The sequence below is a fragment of the Gambusia affinis genome, linkage group LG08 (assembly GCF_019740435.1).
Source record: "Gambusia affinis linkage group LG08, SWU_Gaff_1.0, whole genome shotgun sequence".
In the NCBI taxonomy this organism is placed as follows: Eukaryota; Metazoa; Chordata; class Actinopteri; order Cyprinodontiformes; family Poeciliidae; genus Gambusia; species Gambusia affinis.
The window spans coordinates 6733256-6760456 of NC_057875.1; the positions used below are offsets into that span (position 1 = coordinate 6733256).

Genomic DNA, 27201 nt, shown 5'->3' on the forward strand with positions numbered 1-27201 from the left:
GTTTGCAAGGCGGAGCAGCCAGAAGTACTTAAGATCAACTCACTACTGGGTCAGAGGATTGTTGCTACAAAGATTTATTTGTGTTGTTTAAAGCTTTTTTTTTTTTCAATTATTCTTTATTAACATTAAAAACATGATTCATTGTAATAAATTGCCACACAGACTTTGCTAAAAGTTTTTCAACACTTTGAAAGTATTTCTGGGATTTTTTTTTTCTTTTATAATCTAATCTGTTGCCAAACAACCTTTAAGTTATTCGAAAAATGTTGTTTTTACATCGAAACACAGCATTTTTAGACTATTAGTGGGTGGATATTACAAAAATAAGGTCCTCATAAAATGAAAAGGATTTCATACTTGCCTTTTTAGTTAAGGTAATCAGTGTTTACTTTAAATTATTGCACAAGATTCCAGCTTTTTAAAGCTTCGTTGTACTTATTTCAATGGGGTTTGCTCCATCTGCATCAGAATGTCTGTAACATAATTATTGTAATATCATAACAACTCAGCGTTTACTTGTCCAGAACCCACCAGTTCCTGAAAAACAGAAAGGATGATTTAGAAAATGAAGATGTTTTATTGTTGGTTCAGTGAGAGACTCGGGACTCCTTCAGGTGATTTTATTGTTGTGGGCAGAGAGAGCTTCCTTTACCCCCACCGCCTCCTCCCACTGCGCTGGAGTCTCCTCCACTGAACATCCTGTGTCGGATAATCAGGCCGTCACAGGGTGGTCTCAGTTATGGCTCTCAGCTTGTTGGCACCATACAGAACAACTGGAAACACATGGGGAGCTGTAAACACGGGTTCACATCCTCTGTTTAATCCATCCATCCTCAGAACATACAATATCTGGCACTACATGGTTATTATGCAACACCATGTGGAAGGTTTAAAAATACAGTTTTCTATAAGACAATACACAACTGGCCAGTTTCGATCAGGTGACTCAAATTAAACAAAGTAAAATAGAAAAATGTGCAACAGAGCTGCCGGCTGTGAGTGCACCATATTCTGCTCTCCGTTATCAGCTGAGAGCAGGAAGCGGATCGGAGCAGCAGGATGAAAGCAGACTTAGAGGTTTTATCAGGAGCAGAGAGCCAGCAGTGGCTCAAGGAAAACTGAAAAGGTTCAGGAGGCTGCATGGCGAAACTTCAAAACTAGCATCACGAAGAATGGTTGGAAAAATTATGTGTGTAAATCTCTTTTGGGGCTGTTATAAAGACTGACGCCTGTATCAGGACAGGACTATTGGAACTAGATTACTATTGTGAGAATCCAATATGATCCTCCAAGAGATGCCTTCTGATTCTTGTCCCTGAAAGCTGAAATTTCTCTGATGTAGGAGAGACAGGAGGCCGATTAGAGGTGGAGAACTCGAAGCTTTTATGCCTAAAACTTTAAGAAATTATTGTCAAGTTGAATTCAGTATAAATCACAGACCTTCAAGGCATTGTAATTTTTGTCATGAAATGCGGAACTGGTGGTGAGGACAGGACGCGGCTGGACCCAGGCTGCAGTGAGAAATGATGTTTTTTAATGAGAATCACAAAAGAGAACAGAAATCCAGGCAGCACAGGTGAACAATGAGGCTAGGAACTGATGACACACGACAAGGATCTGACAGGGAGATTAAAAACACAGGTAGATAATCAGAGGAAACAAGAGACAGCTGGGATCAATCAGGGGTAGGAGGCGACAACACAGGGACTAAATTAACAGAAAAAACACGCAAAAAAATCCATATCCTCACAGTTTCTCCTTTTTTCCCCTCAATATTTGAGACTGAAAAATAAAATAAATATAACTAGGGAAAAAAGCCTTTACTGAAGCAGTAATGATTTAAAAAGTTTAAATAGTTGAGTAGGAACAAAATTATAATGAGTAATTTATCTTCTAGCTGCTGAATTTTGTTTTCTTTATTACCTCTGTTTTAGACCTTGCATTCTACATTAGATCATTTTACAGTTTGTTCCATTAATATTTTACTTAAAGCTCAGTAATATATATTTCCGCCGTGGTTCTCCAGTTAGTACCTTAAATCTCTGATAAAAAAAATCAACTTAGGACTCCTGTTGTTGGGGTTGTGGATCGATTACTGCCTTTTGTGTGTATAATATGCATAACTGTATCAGGGTGATACAAGTTATAGTAATTTGTTGATCTTGCATGTCCTATTTTTTCACAGAGCAACGTTTTGGTCCTGATTTAAAGAAACCCACAATTTCTGCACACCTTAGTTTTTCAAGCAGTTGTTTTCCGGAGCTCAGAAGGAAAGCTGAGCTAATTGCCTCCTTCTGTTTTTATCTCTGGTTCTCCAAAGACTCAACAAACAGAAAACAGATAACCTGAGAGAGTCTACAGTACACACCGTGCGGTAGTTCAAACCTAACTGGCAGCACTGTACTGTCCTCTGACACATTTATTGCCTTGTGAACCATAAAATGCCTTTAAAATGTATCCACTTACAACCAGGAAGTGAGTGTGGTAAAGACTGCTGGGATGAGATCCAATGTTTTTAAGGTGGTAGCATTTGGTTCTGAACTTTAATTGGATGTTAAAACTTTTATCTGAGTCCTTTATGTTTTTGGTCGTATAGTTTAGTTGAGTCCTGGTTTTGCACATTGCATTTTTGGGATCAAAAACAGTGACTCCTGTCTTAAGATGGTGGACAATCTGCCCCATCCTCTCATGAATATGTTGGACACAGTGAATAAATTATCATGTAAATGTAAAAAAAAAAAAAGAGTGGCGCCAAGACTGGAACGCCTGATGTTTTGCTTTAGTTCAGATTTATGAAATGATAAAATGATAAAGTAGCCCCATTCTTCCAACGTGGAGTTACCAGTAATTTTCCTTGGGTAGCAAAAATGCTTTTAAGAAGTACAGAGAGCTGAGAGAAAACTGCTGCTGGGTGAAAAGTTCACATATCGTTTCTCATATCTCTCCTAATATTTCCTCAGAGGCGTTACTTTCAGTATTAGTGCTGCTCTCTTTGCTGAATCGCTCACTTCATGTAAACCTTCATGACTTTGTTTGACATGTTTATCTTTTTTACCACAAAGATTTATGAGGCATGTCCTACATTTGCTCACGAATTGGGCCATAACGATGTCTGTAAAAGTACTGTTTAGTCCTAAAAACAGGAGGAAATGTTGCAACTGTTCTTCAGTCGAATCAGTATGAATCATCAGAGTGGTGAATTGTTTTATTTTATTTAAAATATTGTTTCTCATCCGACCGCAGAGCTTCAGTCTGCGAAGGCTTCGCTCTCCTTCCATGAGTTACACACCTGAACAAATACACCGTTTCACAGGCTAAACACAGATAAACCCAGCCGATCAGCTCGCCAAGGGCAGCAACACATGTAAGAACAAATATAATTTTAGTGGAGCTGGAAGGGATGTTCTTGTTGCTCCTCTGCTGTTTCATGTCATCTGTGTGTGTTTCTCTCTGGCTGATCTGAGTGCAGGAGTTCGAGGCGCTGCAGGCTGCGTGGGAGGCTGAAGAGAGGAGCTGCAAACTCACAGCTTTACAGTAAAGTCATTTCAAGTCAGTGTAGTAGTTCCCACTTAATCCTTCATTTCAGAGTTATTATGTCTACAGGTAAGAGCTGCCTGAACAGGAAGCCAGATGGTGAAACTCAAAGTGAAAGAATGTCAAAATAGATTAAAGATGAGGCCACTAATAATAAATCCTCCCAGATAAATACCACTAAGAGGAGCAGGGGCGTACAAAACGTTTGCTCCTTTTCTAGGGGCGAAGACATAAGTCATTTCAATCAGTCGTCAGTGAAATTATTATGCTAAAACACATGCAATAACCAGCAGCAAGAAATAAATTAAAACACAAAAAATTATTTGTTCTTTCATTCACTTTGAGGGATGGTTGTGTTGGGGGTGGAGTGCAGATAAGATAAGATAAGATAAGATAAGATAAGATAAGATAAGATAAGATAAGATAAGATAAGATAAGATAAGATAAGATAAGATAAGATAAGATAAGATAAGATAAGATAAGATAAGATAAGATAAGATAAGATAAGATAAGATAAGATAAGATAAGATAAGATAAGATAAGATAAGATAAGATAAGATAAGAAATTTGTCTTAGAAGATTGGACAAGTCAGGCACATGGTTTATAGTAACAGGAAAAAGAAACTAGACAAGAACAATCAGGTAAAGTAGCAACATTTTGAGATTCAACTAATCTAATTTTGTGCCTTCACATCTGAACTAAATGTTTCTGAAGCTGATTTCATGTCATGTATCTGTTTTATGTACCTCGACATATTAACTGTGTAACGTTTGTGCTGCATTTGTTGATGTTTTCAATCTCAATGGGTTTTTATTCTGGTAAAATGAAGCTAAAGAAAATAACGCAAGTGGAGCAAAAGTAATCTACAGAAAAGCTATTGTAGGCCGGAGGGGATGGGTGGAAACCCAGTTGATGCTGTCCAGTGTATTAACTTAGGAATTTCTGCTTCTGATCTCCTTCTCCCTCTTTGGTCCGAGGTTTAAGTCAAAGTATGTAAACAAGGATTCACTGCCATTCTGGTTAACATCTAAAACCGGATATGTTGTGAAAGCAGTCATGAGAAAGAGGTGGGGAGACATATGATGCTCGTCGGAGGGAGGCTCACATCCAAATACAAGTCAGAATGAAGAATATTTATGTTTGAAAAATGGGCTGCATGGTTGTTCAGTGGTTAGGACTTTTGCATATGGGGAAAGGAGGTTAGCATTCCTTCCTGGACTGTTTCTGCAATTTAAACAAGCTTGTTAACGCAACGCAATTTATTAGTTTGATGTGAAGGTTCATTCTGACATTATTGAGGAAGTGAGTTGTTTATATATTAAACAGATTACAAATAAAGCAAACAGCGTCTCAAAGAGAGAATAAAACCTTTGGTGAAAGGAGTGTCAGTATTTCAGACTGATTTTCATTCATGTTCATCTGCACTGATGACCTTTAGCATCCGTGCTTTTATTCATCTATTTTCCCTTCACATTCGAATTCCTGCGTCGCCCAGCTGAACGTTTGAACCTGGGCCTGCAGGCTGCTGTCTTTACTGAGCTGCTGTGTTCAGTTAATTATTCATGTGCACAGAAAGATAAATATTAGAGTTTCAAACATTCCTGCTGGGGAAAGTGCTTAATATTGAGACTTTATTTTAGGCTAGTTAATATCTTTATTTAAAATACTGCAATTAATAGTTTATGAGTACAGTTCAACTTGTATATTCAAACTTCCACAATATATAGGCTACACTTTATTCATTAAAAATAATGTTTAAAATTTGAATTCATAGACTTAGTCACTGCACTGATGGCATCTCCATTAAAAACACAAAGAGCATGTGAGTGCAACCTCCAGATATTTCTGTGGTTTCTTCATCTTCCCTCAATCACCTTCTCTCTGTAACTGAAACTTGCTGAACAGCTCAGTAAAAAAATACATTAAAACATGGAAAAAAATTGCACCACAATTTACAGTAGCTTCTAACCATCACCACATAAAAATGTAAATGTAAAGTGAGAGTGACATAAATAATCTCTGACAATAACTAAAATAAAAAATATCATGGGTGTTCGGAAGTATCCTTGTAACATAAAAAAATACAATTAAATATGTTAAGAACAAAAGCAAAACTCAAAGTGCTGCAGGTTCTTTTGGAATCAACAGAAAAAGAAAAAAAATATATATTTCACTAAAAAACTGAAAACAAACACACACAAAAAAACCCAAAGTGATATGTTTGAAAACTGAGATAAAAGTAGGAGTTCTTGGGTGTGAAGCATTTTTCAACTATTTAACCCTTTTTTTTTTCTTCAGAATTGACCTGAAGATTCTCACCTAAAACCAGGAAAACTGGACAAGTTCAAACACTGGTGGACTGATTAGTGCATCTAAAGTAAACTAACACAAAGCAAATTACACAGTAAGAAGTGAAATGAGTAGATTTTATATCCTATCATCTGTCAGGTAGAAATCTTTTCCTTTCTCTGTTTGCTGACCTAGCTGCATCCTGTTGTGATTTGTGGACTTTCCTGCTTTGACTCCTTTGCCCTCTGCAGCCAGGTCCTGTTTACAGATCAGTTGGATTTACGACAGCTGCAGCAGCACCCCCACGGATTATCTTCACAGTCCGTTCTGCCTCATGACGCCACTCACTCAGAGGTGTGTGTGGAGAAGAGGAGCTCATGTCTGAGGCCTGAAGCTGGTTGAAATCACTGGAACATCGAGTCTGTGGTTGGAAAACGGTTCCGTTCGAAATGTGAGAAACAACGATGTTGTTTTAGTGGTAGACTGACCCGAAGGCTCCCACTTCGGGGCCCTGTAAAAAAAAAGCCACCATAGGGTGATACACAGGCAAAACATATTTTATGAATAACCAGTGCTTATTTTCCATGTCAGGTGCAGAAGTTAGAAAAATACAATTTTATTGCTTTTCTTCCACAAGGATTTTCTCCCCTGCATTATTATGGGTTATAAATCAACAGAGTGAGGCCCACGCTGTTTGCATAAAGCCAAATGGTTTGGATTAGAGATCTACTGGTAGAGACAGGAATTTCCCCTGCTCTGACCAAAAGGTCAAAATTTTAATTTTTTTTTCCAACTCATTAAAAATATATATCCACATTAGTCAACATTATGTACCTTAATGCATTTAATGATTAAATCAAATAGACAATTCTGTATTTTTACCTTACTTATGCAATTATGTTATCATTTAATTTAATATAAGTGCACAATTTGGTTTTTAAAATAATAATTTCATTCATTTACAGAAAATAATAACTAATTCAACTCCTTCTATCTTTGTGAAATCATAAATGAATTGTAAAGAGACACTTTCCCCCCTGTTTCTATTTTACTAATCACACCAAAGCCTGATTGATTACTATCAGACCGGATACCGAAATTACTGACAAATCACTAATCTACAACCTGTATGACAACATGAAGTAGGCTAAAAGAAAAGAAACAAATCACACGCTGATCAAACAAATGCAAAGTCATTGACATCTATCAGTCTGAAAAGGGACACAAAGTCAATTCTACGGTTTTAGGAAACAAAGAATAGCATTTAACCTTTGCAGGAGAAATGATCCATTCAGGCTCATAAATTGCTCCAAAAATGCATTAATGATTAATCCAGGAGGCACAAAAGAATCTAGAAAAGCATTTAAAGTGCTGCATTTCTTACTTATTTGATAAAACCAGTGTTTATGATTCAACAATAAGAAAAGAACGGCCTAAACGTTTAACTGATTAAGGCCTGATTAAGAATGGATTATTGTTGATTATTTTTTCCCATGTGAACAGGGTGGTTTGGGAAGCCTTTCTCTTCAACAAAAGAAAGAAATTAAAAGTTGAAAACTGAACTTTGAATGTGCTTACACTTTCTTTACATGATGTTAAAAATATAACAAAAGAACGAGATAGAAGAATTGTCTGTTTTGATACATAAATTAGTGGCCATGTAAATAACTAATTTTCTGTTGGTTGTAAAACAAAAACAAAAACTTTGCACCACACTTTTTTCTCTTTATATGTTTTGCTCCTTGGAAGAAGAAAATCAAATCAATTGAAATTTAAACTTAACAGACCTCAAAGAAAACCAAAAATTATAAATATCCATAAAAAGTCTAATCTTTACATCTCTGTTTGGGTTATGTTTACTGCTGTAAGTATATATTTTAATTCAAACCCTGCAGCAAAAAGACATTAATCTACAGATGACATCATTTGTTGCTAACCACGTTATACGGTGGTTTTTTTCTTTCTCTCTCTCTGCTACTTTCTTTTGCCTTCAGTTTAGTCATTTTGTTAACCCATAACACAATGACCATAACGCCCGAGGCGTTCAGCATCAGCATGGATTTACAATGAAGCAATATTGCTGCACTTTAATGAAATATTATCTTTATTTTCTTCTGTAGGATCCAGCCTTGAGAATGTGAAATCAGCCCGGACCATTATGTAAAGTCTGTTAGTCAGCGAAGGTGAAAGGAAATATCATGGCGTGGGCAACATTACAGAGGAAATAATTGAAGCATCAACAATCTGTCATCAGAGCTCTGATGTTTCTTTTGCTGCATTTAGATCTCGCTGTAAAAAACCAAGGCCTGTGGAAGATGGAAAAGCAGTCATCATCCAGGGCCAAGCAGCAACGGCGTGAGCCTCAATGATGTGGTCGAATAATACTGGAAGAGAGATTTTGTTGTAGAAACACAATCTTCTTTAACCGTATGTTATGTGAACGGTCTCTGGCCTGGAGGTTTTGTGGTCTGTAATAATAGTGAGGGGAGAAGAAGAAAACAGCGTCTGCGTCTTGGTGGGCTTCAGTTTGCTTCATAAGCAGATTTAGTTCAGCTTGAACACTGTTTAGGATAATAAATGCCCACAGCCATTTCTTATGGTCATGGGGATATGACTGAAAAATGTAACAAGACATAAGCGTTTAATATCAGCTGATGTTGATAATTATTGGTTGGTTTAAATATCTGAAATAATGCCCAACTTGTGACAAATAGTGACAGTTTTAATTCCATGCTGTTTTTTTTTGTGTGTTTTTTTTAAGCAGTAATGAAGCACCGTGCACTGCCAGAAGTTGTTGCTAGGTAACTCATGAGTGAGAGAGTTGCTAGGTAACCAAAGAATGGGAGAGTTAGCTGATGCCACCGAACTCCCTTAACTGGTTGTGGCTAAAGTTATTTCTCTGCCTACATCTCCCAGAATGCCGTGCAGTTCTGGATCAGAGTTCAGTGAAATGATTGAAAATTCAATCTCATGTATTATTTATTGATATTGATCACGTGTCTATTGGAAAATGTATTGTTATTGATTAATCTTCCAGTCCTATGTCATGCAGTAAAACAGAAATAAAAAAATCAAGGAGACGAGATTTAATTTAAAAGTTACAATCCATGATTTATTACAGAAAAGAGTGATATCCAAAGTATTTTACATTATTATTTTTTTTATACATTTCAATGTTTGTACATGTAAACAGGAATGAAGTAAACAATACAGTCATATCATCCTACTAGAGTTAAATGCATGAGCTGACATTACTGTGCTTCCACATCAACTACATCGTTGCTCAAGCATGATCCTATCAGGAGGCAGAGCGTACCACATGAAGCCTAATCCCCCTCCGGACTGCTATGTTTTCAGACATGTGCAACGTCACGCCATTATTACTTATCATACAACACTAATGTTGTGCTATTGCCAAAGGTAGAGAAGGCTGGAGAAGCACCTTTCCACCGCTGTGCAGCATTTATACCTGTGAGAAGGTGAACTGATGAAGAGCCATTTAGAAATGATTACTAACAGGGTCATCCAAGGTCATTCCTAACACCCCCCTCGTTTGCCTTTAGGTTAAATTCTCGGGCCGTTCATGGGTGAACATCTTTGTGATTCTCAAACGAGAGTCCAAGCAGAGGAACTCTGAGGATTTACATCTAAATCTCCTTAAAATTCCCGGACAGATGGTGTTAAACAGTGCAGAGTCCAAAGCTGTGACTTAGAAAATACTCCTTCAATATAAAATCTTGACGTGACTCCAAAAATGAACAACACTGAAAAAATAGAGGTGATATGTGTAATAACTCTACAGACGCTGGCTCTGCTAAAAGCAGCCGTTAAAGACATGCATACTCTACAGTACGAACGTACCGGTGCATCTACATCTGGTTCTGCTGAAAAGAAAAGTAGCACTCGAGGATAACAACATGCATAGATTTTTAGTGTTCACATCGCAGGGAAGAGACTCTTTAAAAACTAGTTGATGTCAGTAAGACAGTGAAATATTGAATTGAGCACTTCCTGAAAGCGTAATTAGTTTTTGACCAACGTCCTGCTTCGCACAGCAGGGTTTCCACAGAAAGAGGACATTTCTGACCTACTTCACAAAGCTAAGGGCAGCAGTGAAAAAAAAAAGAGTTAAAATAAATAATAAAACCAGCTTTCTACCGAGTGTGCATATAAGTCATGCAAAGAGCACTGAAGCACAACAACATATTTCTAAAAAAATAACAAGAAAGGGATAGAAATCAGATCATCTGCAAACATTCAGCGGACACCTGAGAAATGTGGACGTTACATTGTCTGTCAGAGTGTGAGAAAATGGAAACTTGGGTTGATAGTGCAAAAGAAAAGGTATAAAATGCATGAATTGCATGAATTGATGTACATCAAAATTCAATTGAGTTTTATAAAAATGCCATGCAATGCACACTGGGTAATCTTTTCACATGATGAATAACTTCTTATGATTTATAACTGAATAAGAAAAGCACTCCCCCCTCACATTAATCCACCGCCTTGCTAAAGTAGTCAATCTATTTAAACTTTGCCACTTTTCCTGTTATTACAAGTGTAATTTATATGGGAATTATTTGTTAGACCAACACACATACACACACAAAAAAGAAAAATCACACAAAAGCAAAGTGAAAGAAAAGCACCTATAAACCCAGTACCTATTTGGATTCCACAAATCCAAATAGGTACTTTTGTGGTACACCTCTTCCAACTTTGAACACGGAAAGTTCAACTGTGATCTCATGAGATCAGAGCACGCTTCCCCAAATGTTTACTGTGTCCCTATGAGGCAGAAAACAAACACGGCTTTTCAAGACTTTCTTTTTAAATTAGAATTATATTCTAGGACAGTGGTCCCCAACCTTTTTAGTGGAGCGGACCGGTCAACCCTTCTGGAATTTTCTGCAGACTGGGTGGGTGGTGCGCGCCGTGAGGGTCGACACCGACGCCGTTGTTTATTACTCATTCTGCTGCATGTTGGCGTGCAAGACGTAACCAACAGCTTCCGGTTTAGTATTTTCAAAATAAAAAAGATATTTAATTATTTCTTGCGCGGCCCGGTACCAATTGGTCAACGGACGGACCGGCACTGGTCCACGGCCCAGTGGTTGGGGACCACTGGTCTAGGATACAGAATACAAATGCATTCCATACTTTTCAGATACTGAAAAAAAAAGAAAGAAAATGTTCTTCCATGTCACAATTATTACGTTGTGTTGGTCTATCATGCAAATCCCATTAAAATACGCTTAAAGATTTATGAGGTGTAAACAGCTTTCAAGGTCTTATAAACTTATAATTTTGGGGTGTTTGACTGAGGAATGATCCGGGTCTATCAGACCAAATCTAGCAGAAATGTTTTACTTCTCAAGTTCATTAGAAAGAAACATGCAGTTAAAATCCACGGCATCTTAACTAAACACATCTACACCCAAGCCACAGGTATTTCCAAGATATCCGAGTTTCAACCACATTACATGATTTCCAGTGGCAAATGAAAAACAGACTGCGGGGAGACGAATGGAACAGCAGATTTCTGGGTCCTGGAAAGCAAACACACGCATCATTCACGACGGGAGTCCAGTTACGACACATATACACTGTCGCCGAGACCCGAGAAGGTACTGAGGTGTAGCCGACATCCAAACCAAACATCTCTGACTGAAAAAAAAGGAAAGAAAAAAATGGCATGTGCTGACCAAGCTGTGGAGGGCGATGATGCTGTTACACTGCAGGCACAATCAAACTTCACCAAGTTTGCATTTTCTCAACTCAAGACAGTCAAGATCAACAGAAACAAAGAGATAACCTCACAACTCGCACTTACATGAGCCACCAGGCATCAGGACAAGTAGTTTCTCTATCAAAAGGTACAAAACAGTGTTACCATGCACTTTATAGGTTTCTTCATCAAATGCACAGAATGGATGTCAACACCCTTCACAACAAGTGATCTGAATTCTGTTTTTTTCTCTTTGCAGGTCATGAAATATCTAAAAAATGTCAGTGAACATGCTTTAACAGCGATATACAGTTACTTTGTAAGAGCAGTGTCCGTTTTATTTGGTAGCCACAATCACCAGTATCACTTGGCAACAAGGAAACGTTTAGTGCCACGTACACGTATCTCTGCAGAAGGCGACGATATAGAGAAGGAAACGCGCTGCCATGCAGAGTCGAAGCAAAGTGCTAGCTGCCACACAGAGAGAGGCTGCAGGGCTCGGGGCTGAGAGTGAGCAAGGGTCGACTGCAGCCCTTGATCTGCATAGTAAACATTACAATTGCAAAGGTTTTCCCACTGAAGCCATGACAGGGCACAGATCCAAGGGCAACCTGCCGGATGGAAGGGTGCAGAAAACACAAAGAGGAGTTCAGGGAGAAGATCTCAACAGGATGTCTTTGGTGTAGACTCTACCAGCAGCGCAAAGCTAGACTCTCCAAGCTAACATACATAAATAAGCAGAGGGGGGTGGGTTGTGTTGGTGAGCTGAGGGCTGAGTGATGAGCTACGGACACATCAGGGGGAGCTGAGGCTAAGGCCACTCATGGTGATAACGCCTCCCGTTTTTCTTTCGCTCTTTCTGCAGATGCTCCAGTTCTGCCTCGTACATCATCTCCTGCATCAAGTACTTCTCCCTCCTCATGCGGTCGCACAGATCCTTCGGCATGTCCGGAATTAGGTACGCAATGAAGGACTTGATGCCAAACACCAGGTGCTGAAAAAGGTAACGTAGCTAGTTGATACACAGCAGAAAGCTTTGACTCACATTCTAGACTCTAAATAAATTGTGCCTTGTAAAGAAAATCACACATCTGAACTTTTTCACATTATGACAAATTAGTTTTATGTCACTGACTAACATAAAGTGGTGCAGTGGTAAGAATATGACAGACAGAAACTGCGTTTCACTCTAAACACACAAACACCATGGTGAAACATGGTGGCTTGTGTGGGAATGTCCCAGTCAAAGTCCAGACCTAAATCCAATTGAACTTCAGAAACTCTCTGTTGGCCTGGATGGCTAAAAAATATATCACGATATAAGCATTACATATAATTTGATATGAATAATTATTGGGATGTTTTTTGTTGTAAATATCTGAAATACCACCAACTGGTAGCATTTCCTGTTTTATCCACAGATTTCAGTCACCGTTGTTCATTTTTTAGCAGTTCAGAGGCTCGGTGGAAAAACGTCTGCATGTTATTCAACAAGTTGTTGCTAGGTAACCAAAGAATGAACGAGTTGCTAGGTAACCACAGAGTGAGTGAGTTAGTTGATGCCACTAACATTTCTTAGTTGGCTGTGAGCTAAAGTGTTTCCTCTACCTACTTCTCCCAGAATGCTGTGCGGTTCTGGACGGGAGTTCGGTGAAATTATTGAATATATATATTATCTAATGATTTTGATCATGTGTATATGGGAATATGTATTGTTATTAATTTATTGTCCAGCCCTACTCTCCATCCAATCTGACTGAGTTTCCGCAATGTTGTTGAATATTATGACCAAACCTTTCAGTCTCTAGATGTGCAAAGCTGTTCAAAAAATAACCCAAAGCACATGCAGGGTTAATTGTAGCAAGTCTGCAAACTACTGATTGAACTGAGTGGAATACAAATGTATGGCCACTCGTTTTTCTTTGTAAATAAAGAAAAACTATGTGCAATGTAACAAAATGTGATAAAATTCAAGAGCCAGGTAAATATAAATCACTTGCAGCACACACTGGATATTTTTTGTGTGGTCTACAAGTGTTAGACATTGATCGCTTTACTTTGGCGTATAACTTAATTAAACCACAGAAAAGAACTTAAGGCAGGTCTTGAAGATTTTCTTTTAATAACAGTGTGTAAAAATACATCTAAAGCTGCTAAAAATATTAAAGTCAGACAGAGGGAAGGAATTTAGCTTTAGCCGCCTGCCTCGTTTATACGGACTCATGCATACAAGAGGGCAGTGACAGACCTCAAAGACGATGATGAATGCCAGCCTGGCAGCCAACACATGCCAGAACTGCAGGGTGAACTCGTAGGGCGCTGTGCTCCAGGGCGGCGCTCTGTAGTCTCTGTACCTGCAGTATCTGATCTCACTGCTGTTCTTCAGCTCCCACATGTCAAACACAGACAAGCTGCTGTTCATATAACCTCGCAGGCACCTGAGCCGATTGAAGAGAAAAGAAACTATCACACCACAACAAGTTCTGCACCTCCAGATATATTTGATCTGCCAGCAGCCTTCAACAAAAAACCTCAACAAAAACCGCTTACTCATCTATATGATGGGGCCCCTTGTCCACACAGGGGCCGTATTTGAAGGCGTAAACAAAGCGGGGAATGTAGTCCGAGGTTATAGCGATGACGAAGGCATTGGTGATGACTGCCAGAACGCCGATACCTTCCAGAATCCCATGCCAGATACCTGCAGTAGATAAACATCGTTCAATGCTTTATTAATCATAATGAGGGGCAGTAAAGGTTAAGAAAAATCCTCAAGCCTTAATGAGGGGGAGTAAATCATACGCTTTCAACTGTCTGTGACATTTTTATTAGAGCAACAGTAATTAGTTTTAGCTAGGGGGTAGAAAAATATAAACAGGACCTGGCTGATCTTTGACTGTGCTGCTTTGTCTGCTTTTGAGCTAATGTGCTCTAAGCACGCACTTCATCTTTTTTCTGTACAAAAACCTGCATCAACTTTTATTTACCGAAAATACTGAACAGAGAAAACAAGCAAGTTTGTGTTGAATTAGGGTTTGAACTATCAATAAATGTCGGAGTAAATATAAAACAGGTTATATCCGTAAAGTTTTCAGGGTTTGGTTTTTATTAACAGGGGAATGTGACACATGAAGGGCTCAGTGGAGCACAGAAAGGGTGGAGTTTGTTTATCGTATGGGGCAGTGAGCTGATGGAGCGGAAGGCGTAGCATATGGCTGCACAGTGGGACAGGATGTAGATGTGTCTGTCTCCATAGGATGGACTGTTTGTGGTAAGACTCTGTCCTTTTGTCTGTGATACAGAAATTTCTCAATTTCTGCAAGTCAGAGACTTGACCTGGTAGGCTTCCTTAGACAGAAAACGTATTAAAGGGGCAGTATTATGTATATAATATTATCCCCAAAAATATATCTGGAGTGTTGCTTTGATTCTTTCCTGCATGTTTGAGTAATCCCTTAATCTCCAAGGCAACCATTCAGCTGTGGAAAACACCTGGTTGGACCTAGCTCCGCCTTCAGACGAAGCTCCTCCTCCTAGCTGCAATTTCCAGGCTTCTGAGCTTGCACCTCACAGAGTAACCCTCCTCCACGACTCCCTCTCTCAGCTCCTTCAGACTAGCCAGCAGCAATTAGCAAACACCTGGTGGATCTGTGCATCTGCTGAGTTCATTATATGAGCTACATCTGAGTTCAACGCTGGTAAAAACGTTGCTAAAAGGTTAATAGAGGAGCAATGTTGTGATGACTTCCTGAAGGCGGCATTTCAGAAAGCGCAGGCGTGTTTAAAGAGACACAGGCCCAATTTCAAGGTTTTAAATTAGGATATAAAATTTATCATATTTGATATATGGAGCCTTTTTATAACAACTGAATGTAACATAGTTATTTGATTATGCTACAAAATGACACTGTGGGCCTGGAAAATACATTTAACTGAACTGACATTTTGTTGTTTTTTTGTAAAGTACGTTGAGATGACATTTGTTGTAAATTGGTGCTATATAAATAAACTGAGCTGGACTGACTTCATCACTGCAAATAGTGAAAACTGATTTTATTAAAGGGTTTCAAATGTGTTAAGGGTAATAGAGAGGGGCTCAATACATTTGCACAAGTCATTTTCATGTTTTTCTAAAAAACGTATAAACCATGTATCATGTACATTACAATTATGTGTTTGTTTGTGTTGTTTTATTACAAACAGAAACAATAAAAAAATAGGTAGTTGTAATTTACATGCAAAAAAAACATAAAGGGAAATACTTGGTATGAATACTTTTCATGCACAGTATTAAAAGCAGTTGTGCAGATTTTAAGAGGGGCTGAAAACTTTTCCCAGCACATTATTTATAAAGGAAAATAACATTCTTTCCCATTTGTTCAGTTGCATTACATGTGGAAGAAACTGAGGAAAAGAGGAGAGGAATTTAGATAAAATATAGATAATAGGAGATAAGAAAAATGGGGTCGTGTCTCTGATCCCAAAATAGTTCAGAGTCTGAGAGTAACAGAGCGAGACAACAACCTATATCTGTTGCCCGCGCTGGCATGGGCCTCCTCCACTGAGTGACAAACTTGTAGGCATCCAGACGAATTTCGATGATGTTGTTAAGCAGAGCCAGGAGAGGAGCCAAAGGGAAAGCTGCTACGAAAATGGTGGTGAAGCCAAACTGGAGAACTACAAAAGAAAAGAAAAGAAAAGTCTGCACTTTAATATGAAGAACAAGTTTTAGATTTTTGGCTTTTCAATTTTTAAAACATCCAGCATATTTGAGCAAAAAACATTTCCCTTAACATTCTTCTGAGGAAGTAATTTTTGTTTTCCATATGATATAAAAAACACAATCAAAGGCGGTTTGATTGTGTTTGTTTATTCAAAAATGAATAATTCTCTGCCCTCTTAAGTTACAAAAGACTATTTACAGCAGAGTTTGTGACTTTTCATACTATTTATTTCATTTTTTAAAAAGATGAAAACCCAAATATACAGCTCCAGAAAAAAGCTGTATAGAGCCCACTGCACTGAATCCATTGAAAACCTCAAATCCATCAAATATTGACTCCTGAACTCTTCCTGAGTTAAAACATTAGTATTGTTGTTTCTAAATGAATCTGAACTTGTTTTCTTTGCATTATTTGAGGTCTGAAAGCACTGGATCTATTTTGTTAGTGTGATCATTTCTAATTTTCTGCAAATAAATAAAATTATGAAACATGCGGTCAGTATCATAGAATAAAGGAACAATGTTCATTTTACTTAAACATATACCTATAAAAAGTAAAATCAAAGAAACTGATAATTTTAACTGGTCTCTTAATTTTTTCCAGAGCTGTAGAAGAAAAATGGCAACTTTTTTATTATTATTATTGAACAAATGTGCATTTTTCTGCAGGTTATGAGTCAACCAAGGATGAGGATGGTTAAAATCTCAAACTCAAGTTGTGATTGGAAAAACAAAAACAATGAACATTTGAAATAGATAAATCACCCTTATTCATTTCTTATTAAAGCATTCTGGTAAAGCAACCACAAAATAACAATTTAATTTGATCCTTTTACAAACACCAACAAGCTCAACGATTATCAGATAATTTCTTTCACAGAAAGTACAAGAGTGCAACATTTTACCCATTTCCAGGTATTCATCCACCAGTCCGTGTGCGTTCATCGGCTGCAGGTTCCAGTCCTTGTCCCACTGTGGCAGCTGGGTTTTGTTCTCAACATTCTGGCCTCCACCACCACCTCCACCTCCTTTCTTCATCTTCCTGCGAGACCACCAGTTCTGCAGCAAGCTAGGGATGCAGGAAGCAGTGTATCATCTCAAAGCAATTATTTCTGACAGTGCAACGGAGGCTTTAAAGGACAGAAATGATATTTACTTTTTCTTCACATGCTAAAGGGTAAAAAGACAAAAGGAGTTAACATATAAAGGGAGCAGGCCATTGAAATCATTAAGCATCAATGTGTTTTCATTGCAAACAAAGTGTGAAGTGGTATTGATGTATTACTTACGGATATCCAAGCTCCATGAAGTTGTTCCAGATTTGTTTGAAGAACATGATGACTCCCATTTGCAGACACAGATCAATCAAACAGCCGCTGGGGTGACACTTGAGAAAGAAACAACATTGAAATGATAAACAGCCGCTGCATCCATATTTCACGCCTTGTAATTCAGAGTTATGAGCGAATCTTTTGACACGCCGGCTTCCATTGTGGTTTTCTTTTTAGCATCAGAGTTGAAAATCTGAGTAATTGTGGGGCAGGATGAATGGCTCTCCACTGAAAGAAGTGGGCGGATCATTAGAAAGATGAATCGCTTGCGAGTTCTAAATATATCCAAAACGTAGAGAGTGATAATCAACTCTGTCTTCTCTGAAATAATCACAAATGCTCTCACCTCCTCTAGCCTCCATCGATTAAAGAGCTTATTGTAGCTTCCAGGCCTGCCAGCAAACCTGAAAATATTGAGGAGCGCATAATTAGGCTGTTGAATTTAATCAGTGAAATACTAATGAACTCATGGTGGAAACAAAATAATGCTCAAGGCTGATAATTATCTCAGGAAAACAACATTTTGTTCACTTTCTCTGACTGGAAGGAGCTTAAGCAGAGCTAAAACACAGAGTCTGAACCATACAACGAGTCGGAAAATATCAGGACACGGACAAAGTTCACAGCTGTTACCTTCCGAGAAAGAAAGCGATGTAAAACGTGGAGCTGTTCAAATTCACAAACTGGAAGAGAAACATCTTCAGAGCAAAGCTGTTCTCCCACTCAGACTCGGTGCGTGGGTGCTCTAGACAACAGGAGCAAGAGTGTCGGGTTAAAAAGGATGAAAAGGGGAAAAAAAACCTCTGCAGCCAAATATGAAAATAAATGCATAATGAAGATATGAGAGTACAAAAAAACTAACCTAAGTTAGTCAACAGGTAGGCCACCTTTTCATAAACCTGATAAAATGGAAACAACTCATGAGGAACGACTAAAAAAAAATTTTTCTTCCTATCATAAAACATTTTGTTGGACAGATTGTAAAAACAGTCGACGCTTGTCCAGACACCCACCACATTGAGTGACATGATCATCATAAAGTTGATGCAGACGCCAGTGCCAGACGTGGCAAACTGCCAGTTTTTCTGGATAAAGTCCCAGTTGAAGGAGGCAAACTTCTCCATCGCAATGAGACGGAAAACCACAACAGCAAACACGGCCGTCAGAACGAGGGAAATCTGAGGCGACGAGATGGTGAGATTACAGAGTTTAAAGACTGAAGAGACAATAAAAAACTGGGCCACAAACTGAAAAGAAATACTACTGCAGGATGGAAAACGTAAAATAGGAATGAAAAATAACTATATTATTTCTAATGTTTTCTATAATAAAACATATATGAGGTAAGAAAGTCCAGATGTCCATTTACTTGAATCATATTCTTTGGCCAGCAGGGGGAGACATAACACTTCTGCTGATGTCACGCTGATCAAAATGTGAACCCAGATCCCAAACAGGCCGATTCCACTCAGATCAAAAGGCTTACCATGAAGAATATTCCAGACACAGACACCATCAGGCGGCTGAGTTTGTCGGAGAAGGGCTGGAAGGGCTCAGGCTTTCCAGAAATGGGGTTAACTCTCTCCACTCTGAAGTACTTGGCTTCAAACTGAGGCCTCAGTTCCTCCTGATTAACAAAACACCACAAAATGAACTCAATTTACATGATGACTTTGGTGTAAAAAAAATTTTTTTGAGGTGATCTTAATAACACTAGGTCTCTTTCTGAGGTACCTCCTCCTCCTCCCAGTCGATGAGATCCCAGTCGTACGTCAGTTCTGCTCTCCTTCTTTTCCAAAACTCCAGGAATACGGTTGCTGCAGAGGCAATCAGGAATTTATCAAGCTATAGATCTACTCTGATATGAATCGGGCAACATCAGTATGTGCATAAGGGAATACATTGGAGTGGCAAACATCATGGTTTCAGACATCCTGAGTGAAACACAGACTGCAGAGATGTGCAATGTCCATTATGGAAACAGATTACAGCCATTATGCTGCATTGGCCCTGTGAGGAAGTAGTTAAGAAACATAGCAGCAGTATAAAAACTTTCTTGCACAGTGGTCAACAAAAGCATTCACTTATTCTCTGGTGTAAAACTTTGAAAGTAAAACCTTCAGATTGGAGGCTTTCTGTTTCTTTGTGTTGGTCTCTGTTGTCGCTGGAGCTGCACACAACAGAAACAATACTCTTTGACTGTCAGGCTGATTTATATCTGCTGGTTTAAAAAGGTTTTCTTAAAAGCTGGGTGGCACACACTACAGTCAGCCAACGATGTGCATATTTGTTTGTAAATTATTAGCTTCCATCTCCCTGCTGAAGAAGAGTAACATCAACAGCATGATGATGGCTAAGCCTGTGGCAATAAGCAATTAATCAATTAATCAGTTAATCGCACAATAAATTAAGATGAACAATTGCACTACCTCTATGCAATCTTAGTTTTATTTTTTACTATACTTTGTAAAGACAAATTAATATTTAAAGATCTTACATGTGTAAGTATAAAAAATATATATCTGTGTATTTTCTGACTTTATTTGAACTAAATGAACAACAAAGAGAAGAACACGCTGTTTAGAGACAATCTGTATTACTAAAAGAAAAATAATTGTCACCTATAAAGTCATTCACTTAGAGCATATAATTGAAAAAAACTGAACTGTGACCCAGCGGTGATAGGAGTGGCCAGGTGGGGCCAATAAAACGTTTAGAGTGGCAAGATGTCTGTATGTTATGGTATGAACTGAATGTGATTTATTAAATGGGGCAGAAGACTTCACTGGGGGCCCCAGTGGGGTTGCCGGGATTTTTTCAGGGGGGCCATGGCACCGCAAGCCCACCGCTTGGAGGCGCCACTGGCATGGCCTTAAAAAGCTGCTGAATTTCAGTCCTTTGTCAGGAAAACTTTGCTGTTAGACTAAAGACGCTGAAGTTTAATATAGCTTGACCTAGTTTTGTTTATAAAGACAGAGAAGCAGCCATTTTTAGAAGCCTGCACTCAGTCCCCAAGGCTAACCAAAGTTTTCATGTTGATCTCAGAAATCCACATAGATCTGAAGTGCATTTATCCATCTCTGCTACTTTGCTCCACATGGCAAAGAGGGTTTGAGTAGGAATCAGAGAGGAACCTTCCTCTCCTCCATTTAGTCCAAAAACAGAACTAAGTATGTCAGGTTGTTCCCTCTGGCGCAGGTGACTATTTACAATGTTGGTGGAGAGATGAGATTCTGCACATTGATGCTTACACACTGTGCTACAAAGATGATACAGCTGTGGGAAAGCATCTGCAGCAGACCGGTATCACTATGCAGTTCTGCAACCCTGCAGAGGCAAACGATAACCTCCCTCTGAGGATACGACTAATTATCCAACTAATTACATCCGGGCAGAGCAGGCAGCCAGTCAGAGAGGGATGACTGTGAGTTATCCTCATACAGACACATTACAGAGAGAAGCTCTTCTGTATTTCCACCGAAGAGTGTTTACTGTGCTGAAATTCCCAGCTGAAGAACTTAATGTGTTTGAGAGGAAATCTGAAACATGAGTGCTGCGTAAATAGAGGTGAATTCCAGAAGCTGTTGTAGAAAAACAAACTTACCCCAAATAGCCATGAAGATAGCAAAAAACACAGTGCCGCCGTTGTCAAATAGACGAGTTACCTGAAAATACAAAACATGCAAGAGAGAACTGTGACTTTTGGACAATGTAAACTTGAGCAGCTTTAGCTTTATCTGCAATTCACCAAAACCTTTGCCATTCAGGTGTCTAGCTAACCTTTTGTTAAAAATAATTATCTGCTTATCAGGAGTCAGATAAGCAGATTAATTACCGGTAAGTTATTTTACACGGTGGGAAAAACCCCCAACATTTATAAAATTGATTGTTTTTAACAAAATAACTTGTAGCACAGTTATTCTTAGAGCTGCTATTAATGCCTTGTACAACCCCTCCCTTCCCAAGAGGATAGCGCTTAGCCTACTGCTTTAATATTTCACCAGTTTGGGGCACAGAGAGGGGGATGTTGGAGCATTTATGTTTGCACAGTCTGTGTAGACCTGGATCCTCTGAGGAAATGTTTCTGTGTTTGTCTATCTGCCGGAAAACCCACTGGTGACCCATCATTAGGTCACTGTCAACAAGACAGTAAAAAAATAAATAAAGATTTAGATATAAAACTCCCATTACAGATCCCACACCATACTTAATGTATGAGATCAGGGTCTCTGCACATTTTCAGGTCAGAGTTTATTGGTTTTTCATGTTAAAATTTCCAGCTCTTAGTCTATATGAGATGATTTTATTAACAGTTATTAATATATGGCAGGATGTTTTACAGAAGTGAGGCCTTAAAATGGAAATTGGAAAAATGGAGACTTTAGGGATGGATGGATAAACAAATGGGTTGTTTGCACTTATGCAGCTTTTAAACAATGAAGTAGGAAACAAAGTTCGGAGACACAAACATTTTCCACATTGTTTTTTTCCAGGCTTCAGGTAGAAGCTGTTGTTTGCACTGTTGCAAAGCAGCAAGAAGATCATGTTTTTTTCCCATGGAGTTTGAATGTCTCTCTGGGAATAATTGATTTCTTTAATTGTTCTCAGGTCTGCGTGTGTGTGTGTGTGTGCATGATTATTTTTTCTTGTTTGCCCTGTGATCAACTGGAAACCAGTCCATGATGTAGTCCACCACTGCAGGTATAAACAATAAGATTCTTATTCTATACCTATATACTGCTCAGTCTTAGTTCTATCAGACTAAACCATGCTGCTCTGGTCCAAGTTTCAAATTTGCAAACATTTTTGATGTTTTGATTGCTGTTTTCTGGCACTACTCCCAAACTGGTTGACATGTAGGTAGCATATAACAGATGCAGTTTAACTTTGGGGATCTTTCAACCTCTTTTACCATTCTGCTCATTGTGTCATTAAAGAAACAGCTTCAGGTTCATTTACTTTAAAGGAATTGTTAATTATGTTACCTGTGGTTTAAAAAAAGTTTTTCTACACACATTGTTTTTAGTTTACTGTACAATGGTTCTCAAATTAAAGGTTAGGTTAGTGTGAGACTATAATGCTGCAATAATATGTTAATATATCATATATAATGTGTTTCTAATAAGAACAAAAAAAAAAACTTAATGAAGCAAACAAGAAGCAGAAATTTTACCTAATGGGCCAAAAACCACCAACTTTGACTGCAAAACTGCATGTATTTACAGAAAGTAAAAATGATTTGTTGAAATGTTTTTCTCCCTCACTGAAAGTTACATTGATGAAAATATGCAACCAAATCATTGGATATTCATTTTCTAATTGTGTATTTGTTACAAAAAATGTTAAATTATAAAACTGAAATTTATTCTAAGGATTCTGCATGCTATAGTTTGCAAGATTCTATAAAACTGATATAAATTCCGAGTTATTAGCAGCGTATTTAGACGTGTAACAGGAGAAACTTAAACATGTATGTCCAATTGACCCTTTGCAACTACGTCACTTAATATTCGAGGTGCCGATATGGACGTCCGAAGTGAGGGACCGGAGTATTGAGCTGAAATTGTTTTTCCAAGTTGTTTATGCCAGTTTATTCATGACGTCTTTGAGTCAAGCAAATTTATTTGTGAACGTAACGCACCCGGTTGGCTTTAAAAAACGTACAAAAGACGAGATGCTAAACATTTCTTTACACACATGCTAGGCTACATGACTGTGAGGCCCTGCCGGCGCTGTCTCCATGGTTACCAGTGGTTACACGCCTGGTTTCTCAATTTTTGATATCATCTTTCGAAACATACTTAGTTATAAAGTATATGACCGTTAATCCTACCTTGTGAAATCTGTCCGATGCGAATCCGCGATTACACAGAGGGCTGCCAGTCATTATGATTGACAGCTGCTATCGGGCATCTTTCCTCATTAAAAGTTACACAATAAAATGACAAATTTGGTTTCTATCCTTATCAGTTTGCGCAGCATCCAATGACTATTTTTAACGTGAAATCAACAAAAAAAAAGAAAAAAAGAAAGAAACGATATTAGACTACAGATGTCTGTATTTAGACTAGCTTTTAAGAAGCATTGAGTGGGCGGAGTTCTGACCAGAGTGACGTCACGTGCAAAGGGCCAATAGAAGCTGAAGTAAATGTACTCGCCTTTGCAAAGACGCAGCTGTCACTCAGCGTCCATGGCTTGCAGCTTTCCTCACACATAGGACACATGATGGTTGTGTTGGCTTCACAAATCTCCTTACTGATGGGACAATGAGTTTGGGAAGTTAGCCAGCAATTACCACCAGATACGTCTAGATCATATTGAATATGATCAGCTTAGAGTGTGAACTGACCTCACTTGACTGGAGTCCATGGTAAAGAGTCCATAGAGGAAGACAAAAACACCAACGAGGGCTGCAGGGATTAACATGCCTGTATACCAGCCCAACCATGCAAAGTACAGGCCAATCTTCTCCCCAAAATACCGCCTGGGAGCAACACAAAGGCAGAGATTCATTAAAATTTTACTAATAGTTTACGCTGAGCTTTAATTGAACTTGGCAGTGTACTTCCAGCGCAGCCTAGAGGGAGCATCGGCTTAGCTCTGAGGTGGCAGCTTAATGAATAAAAGGAGCTGTCGGACTGAAAGGTCACTGCGATGCGAAACAAATCGATAACCGTGACTGATTCCCAAACCGCAGCAGTCACAGTCTCAGTTAGGACGACACGTGTATCACAGAAAAAAAGCAAATAATCTCAGGAGCAATTAGTAGTTAGAGGGCAGGGCTCACACAACACTGTGGGGTCAGAAGATATGTTGAATCTTTGGTCGGTCTCTCAGTATTACACAACATCCAAACAATACTGATTTTCTCTGTAAACCTGAATAAGTGCTAATAAATATAAGCAATGAAAAGTATCTAACATAAAGTCATATTCAATAAATTTGAATATATGTTCCAATGAGTCTCATTTATCATATTTAAATATGAAATTAACAATCTTTTAGTAGGTCTTAAACATACATTTATTTATTCCACGTTTATGTTTTAAAAAATAGGTTTTTTTTTGGTCTAATGTAACTTCTTATTTTGAATATAATGTTTTAATGAGGTGTAGGCAGAATATTATGATTAACAGAAATAAATGGATTTGTGTGTCATTAATCTGTGTAAAATGTTATTCCTGAAATAAATGATTTTTTCAATAATCTTCCAATTTACTGACAGAAATAAGTCTCTACATATTATATCTGACAGCAGTAATCATAAGGATTTCCACATTACGATCATGAATAATTGTAAAGTGAAAAGATTAAACTTTGTATTTTTTAAAAAACAAATTCTTAAAAATGTGTAGAGTATTTGTATTAAAACTGCTTCAATCTGACATCCCAAAAGAGAAAATAAATAATTTGGTGAAAATCTCATTCCATTAACACAAGCAAGAAATTTTACTATTACAAATTTAAAAGTAATTGAAATAGCCAGTTTAGTAGCTAGCTCACTGGCGATGCTTCCAACTCATTTGAAATAAACTTTACAAGTTTATTCCACTGGTATTTTGAGGTCAGAAGCAGAAAAATTAGGAAAGATTGCTCTAAGCATTTCACTAATGCTACATAATGATAAACAACCGGTTGCAAAAATGCAGGAAAATGTTGCCAGTACTGTGGAAAAAATGCTGCGGTTGGAAGGAGGTCAAGCTGACTGCTGATGGATTGTGAAAGTTTCAAGTTGACCCAGAAAAAAACAACTAAAGAAAAAAAAATTAGCCAGTAAAAGACTTGAGAAGAATTGCTAGAGTTTTGGGGTACTGGACTGAAAACGTTCCTCCATCATCAGCACAAAAATGTCAAAGTTAATATTTACCAAGTATGACGCAATTTCTGCTGACAGACAAGTTGAAACAGAATATGTTGTCAGTAATTGGGACAGCAGGATTAGGAGAAAACATGGAGCGAAATTAATGAAAAGGTGCTGAATAAATCTTGGGGGCCATTCACTGTTAGAGCAAAGAGAAAACACGACAGTTAATAGTGACTGGTTATTAAATTTTTGATTGCTCATGTTTTGGGACATTAGAAGAAAGGAATAAAGCACAAATTCTACTACTTGGGTAAAGTAAAACTTCCTGTGTTTACTCTGTCGATTCCAGTACAGAATGGACCAAAACGCATCATCATCCCATCAGGTGAAAAAATGTCGACCTCCAATGGTGAAAAACATAACAAAAGATGTACATTTTTTGAAGTACTTATGAGTTTTGGCATACCACAAACAGCAATTTTTAGTTAATAGGAAAATGACGACATATTTAGGCCAACATGTTCAACTAATCTTGGATCCTTTTAAAGACACACATTGTTTTTAATTAGAAAATCAAAGTTGTGATGGACTGGTGATCTTTCCAGGGTCTACTCTGCCTCTTCTCCATGCTTCTAACAAATCTTAAACTGTTAGTTTAAGGGGGTAAAATAAAAGTTAAAGAAAGCAGAAGCCTCAGCTGTTACAATCTAATAGCTTAAAAGTTCAGAAATGTGACGTTACATAACAACACACAACAGAGGCCAGCTGTGATATTACGTCTTCAGCAAATAAATTGCTTGGATTACTTTGTGTTGTGTTTAAACAACTCAGCTTGTTCACTTGACGCTCAAAGAAGCCCAGGACCAAAAAGACAAAAAACCCCCCCCAAAAAAACAAAGCAAAACAAAAAGAGGGGATAAGTCCAAAAACATCTCCTGGTGCTGTGCTTCAAAGCTAATTACCTGATGAGGTCCAGAGGCTGGTATTTGTACCAAATCCCCCAGCGGGCCCAGCGCTCGTACAGAAGATGCCTTTGGTTCTGGGCTCCGTGCGTTTTAATTGGATGTCTGCTCTTGTAGCCACCCTGGGGAAACAAAAAAGGCCATTTCACAGGTAATAATTATTATCTTTTATTTCCTGCTCAGCTTTTATATGTTCACTTTTTTAAATATTGTACGTTTCTTTATGTGAACAGCCTTCAAATATTCTCCTGATTCTTGAATACATAACATTTTCATTTCAAATTAGAATGGGCCCACCTCATGTGGAGGAAACGCCGCCTCGTACGTGTTGTTGCCCAGTAAGCGGTTGATGCCTGCAGTAAAGTAAAGCAAATGATCTCAAGCACACCCTGAACAACAGCACATAAAAAATTCAGCAGCAGTCATTGATACAAACGGACCAGCTTTAGACTCACTGAAAGCAAATGTTTTCACAGTAACAACAATTTACCACAGTCTTTCTAAATTAGAGCTAGTTTAAAGTGATGAGTTCTCATTATATGTTTACTGCAGCGGTTGCAAAGATTTGTTTTAAAGTTTCAATAAATTCATAACTCTGCCTGCAGTTTCTGTCCTCAGTAAAACAAAAAGTCCCCAACTCAAGACTATAGAGTGCAGTTATTTTTTATTTTTGTTGCTGTTTTTTTCACACACAAAAAGCTGATAGTGAGAACCATAGGAGGAAAGATAAAAAGGATTTTCCACTCTTGAAGCCAAGCTGGTATCATGTTTTTGGGGGGGAATAAAGTCATCACTCGATTTAAATTATTAACTCTAAATCCGTTCC

At 38.2% G+C, this 27201-nt stretch overlaps 1 protein-coding gene across 4 annotated transcripts in view; it reads right to left on the bottom strand.

The window, feature by feature from the left end:
- Positions 1 to 8923: 8923 nt before the first annotated feature.
- The window catches only part of ano3 (anoctamin 3), a 46055-nt gene continuing 27777 nt past the window's right edge, over positions 8924 to 27201 (bottom strand). For 3 of the 4 annotated variants that reach the window (XM_044124398.1, XM_044124397.1, XM_044124399.1), the window contains exons 9-25: positions 26673 to 26728; positions 26376 to 26497; positions 23959 to 24093; positions 23768 to 23864; positions 21214 to 21274; positions 19344 to 19426; positions 19096 to 19236; positions 18623 to 18787; positions 18472 to 18508; positions 18243 to 18354; positions 17956 to 18013; positions 17568 to 17665; positions 17184 to 17347; positions 16080 to 16232; positions 14106 to 14256; positions 13804 to 13993; positions 8936 to 12549 (exon numbers count right to left, since the gene is read on the bottom strand). In XM_044124398.1, the coding sequence (XP_043980333.1) occupies positions 12367 to 12549; positions 13804 to 13993; positions 14106 to 14256; positions 16080 to 16232; positions 17184 to 17347; positions 17568 to 17665; positions 17956 to 18013; positions 18243 to 18354; positions 18472 to 18508; positions 18623 to 18787; positions 19096 to 19236; positions 19344 to 19426; positions 21214 to 21274; positions 23768 to 23864; positions 23959 to 24093; positions 26376 to 26497; positions 26673 to 26728 (2006 nt within the window). In that variant the 3' untranslated portion in view covers positions 8936 to 12366. Of the gene's footprint in view, positions 12550 to 13803; positions 13994 to 14105; positions 14257 to 16079; positions 16233 to 17183; positions 17348 to 17567; positions 17666 to 17955; positions 18014 to 18242; positions 18355 to 18471; positions 18509 to 18622; positions 18788 to 19095; positions 19237 to 19343; positions 19427 to 21213; positions 21275 to 23767; positions 23865 to 23958; positions 24094 to 26375; positions 26498 to 26672; positions 26729 to 27201 lie in introns of all 4 variants that reach the window. The other variant, XM_044124396.1, reaches the window with a different exon arrangement.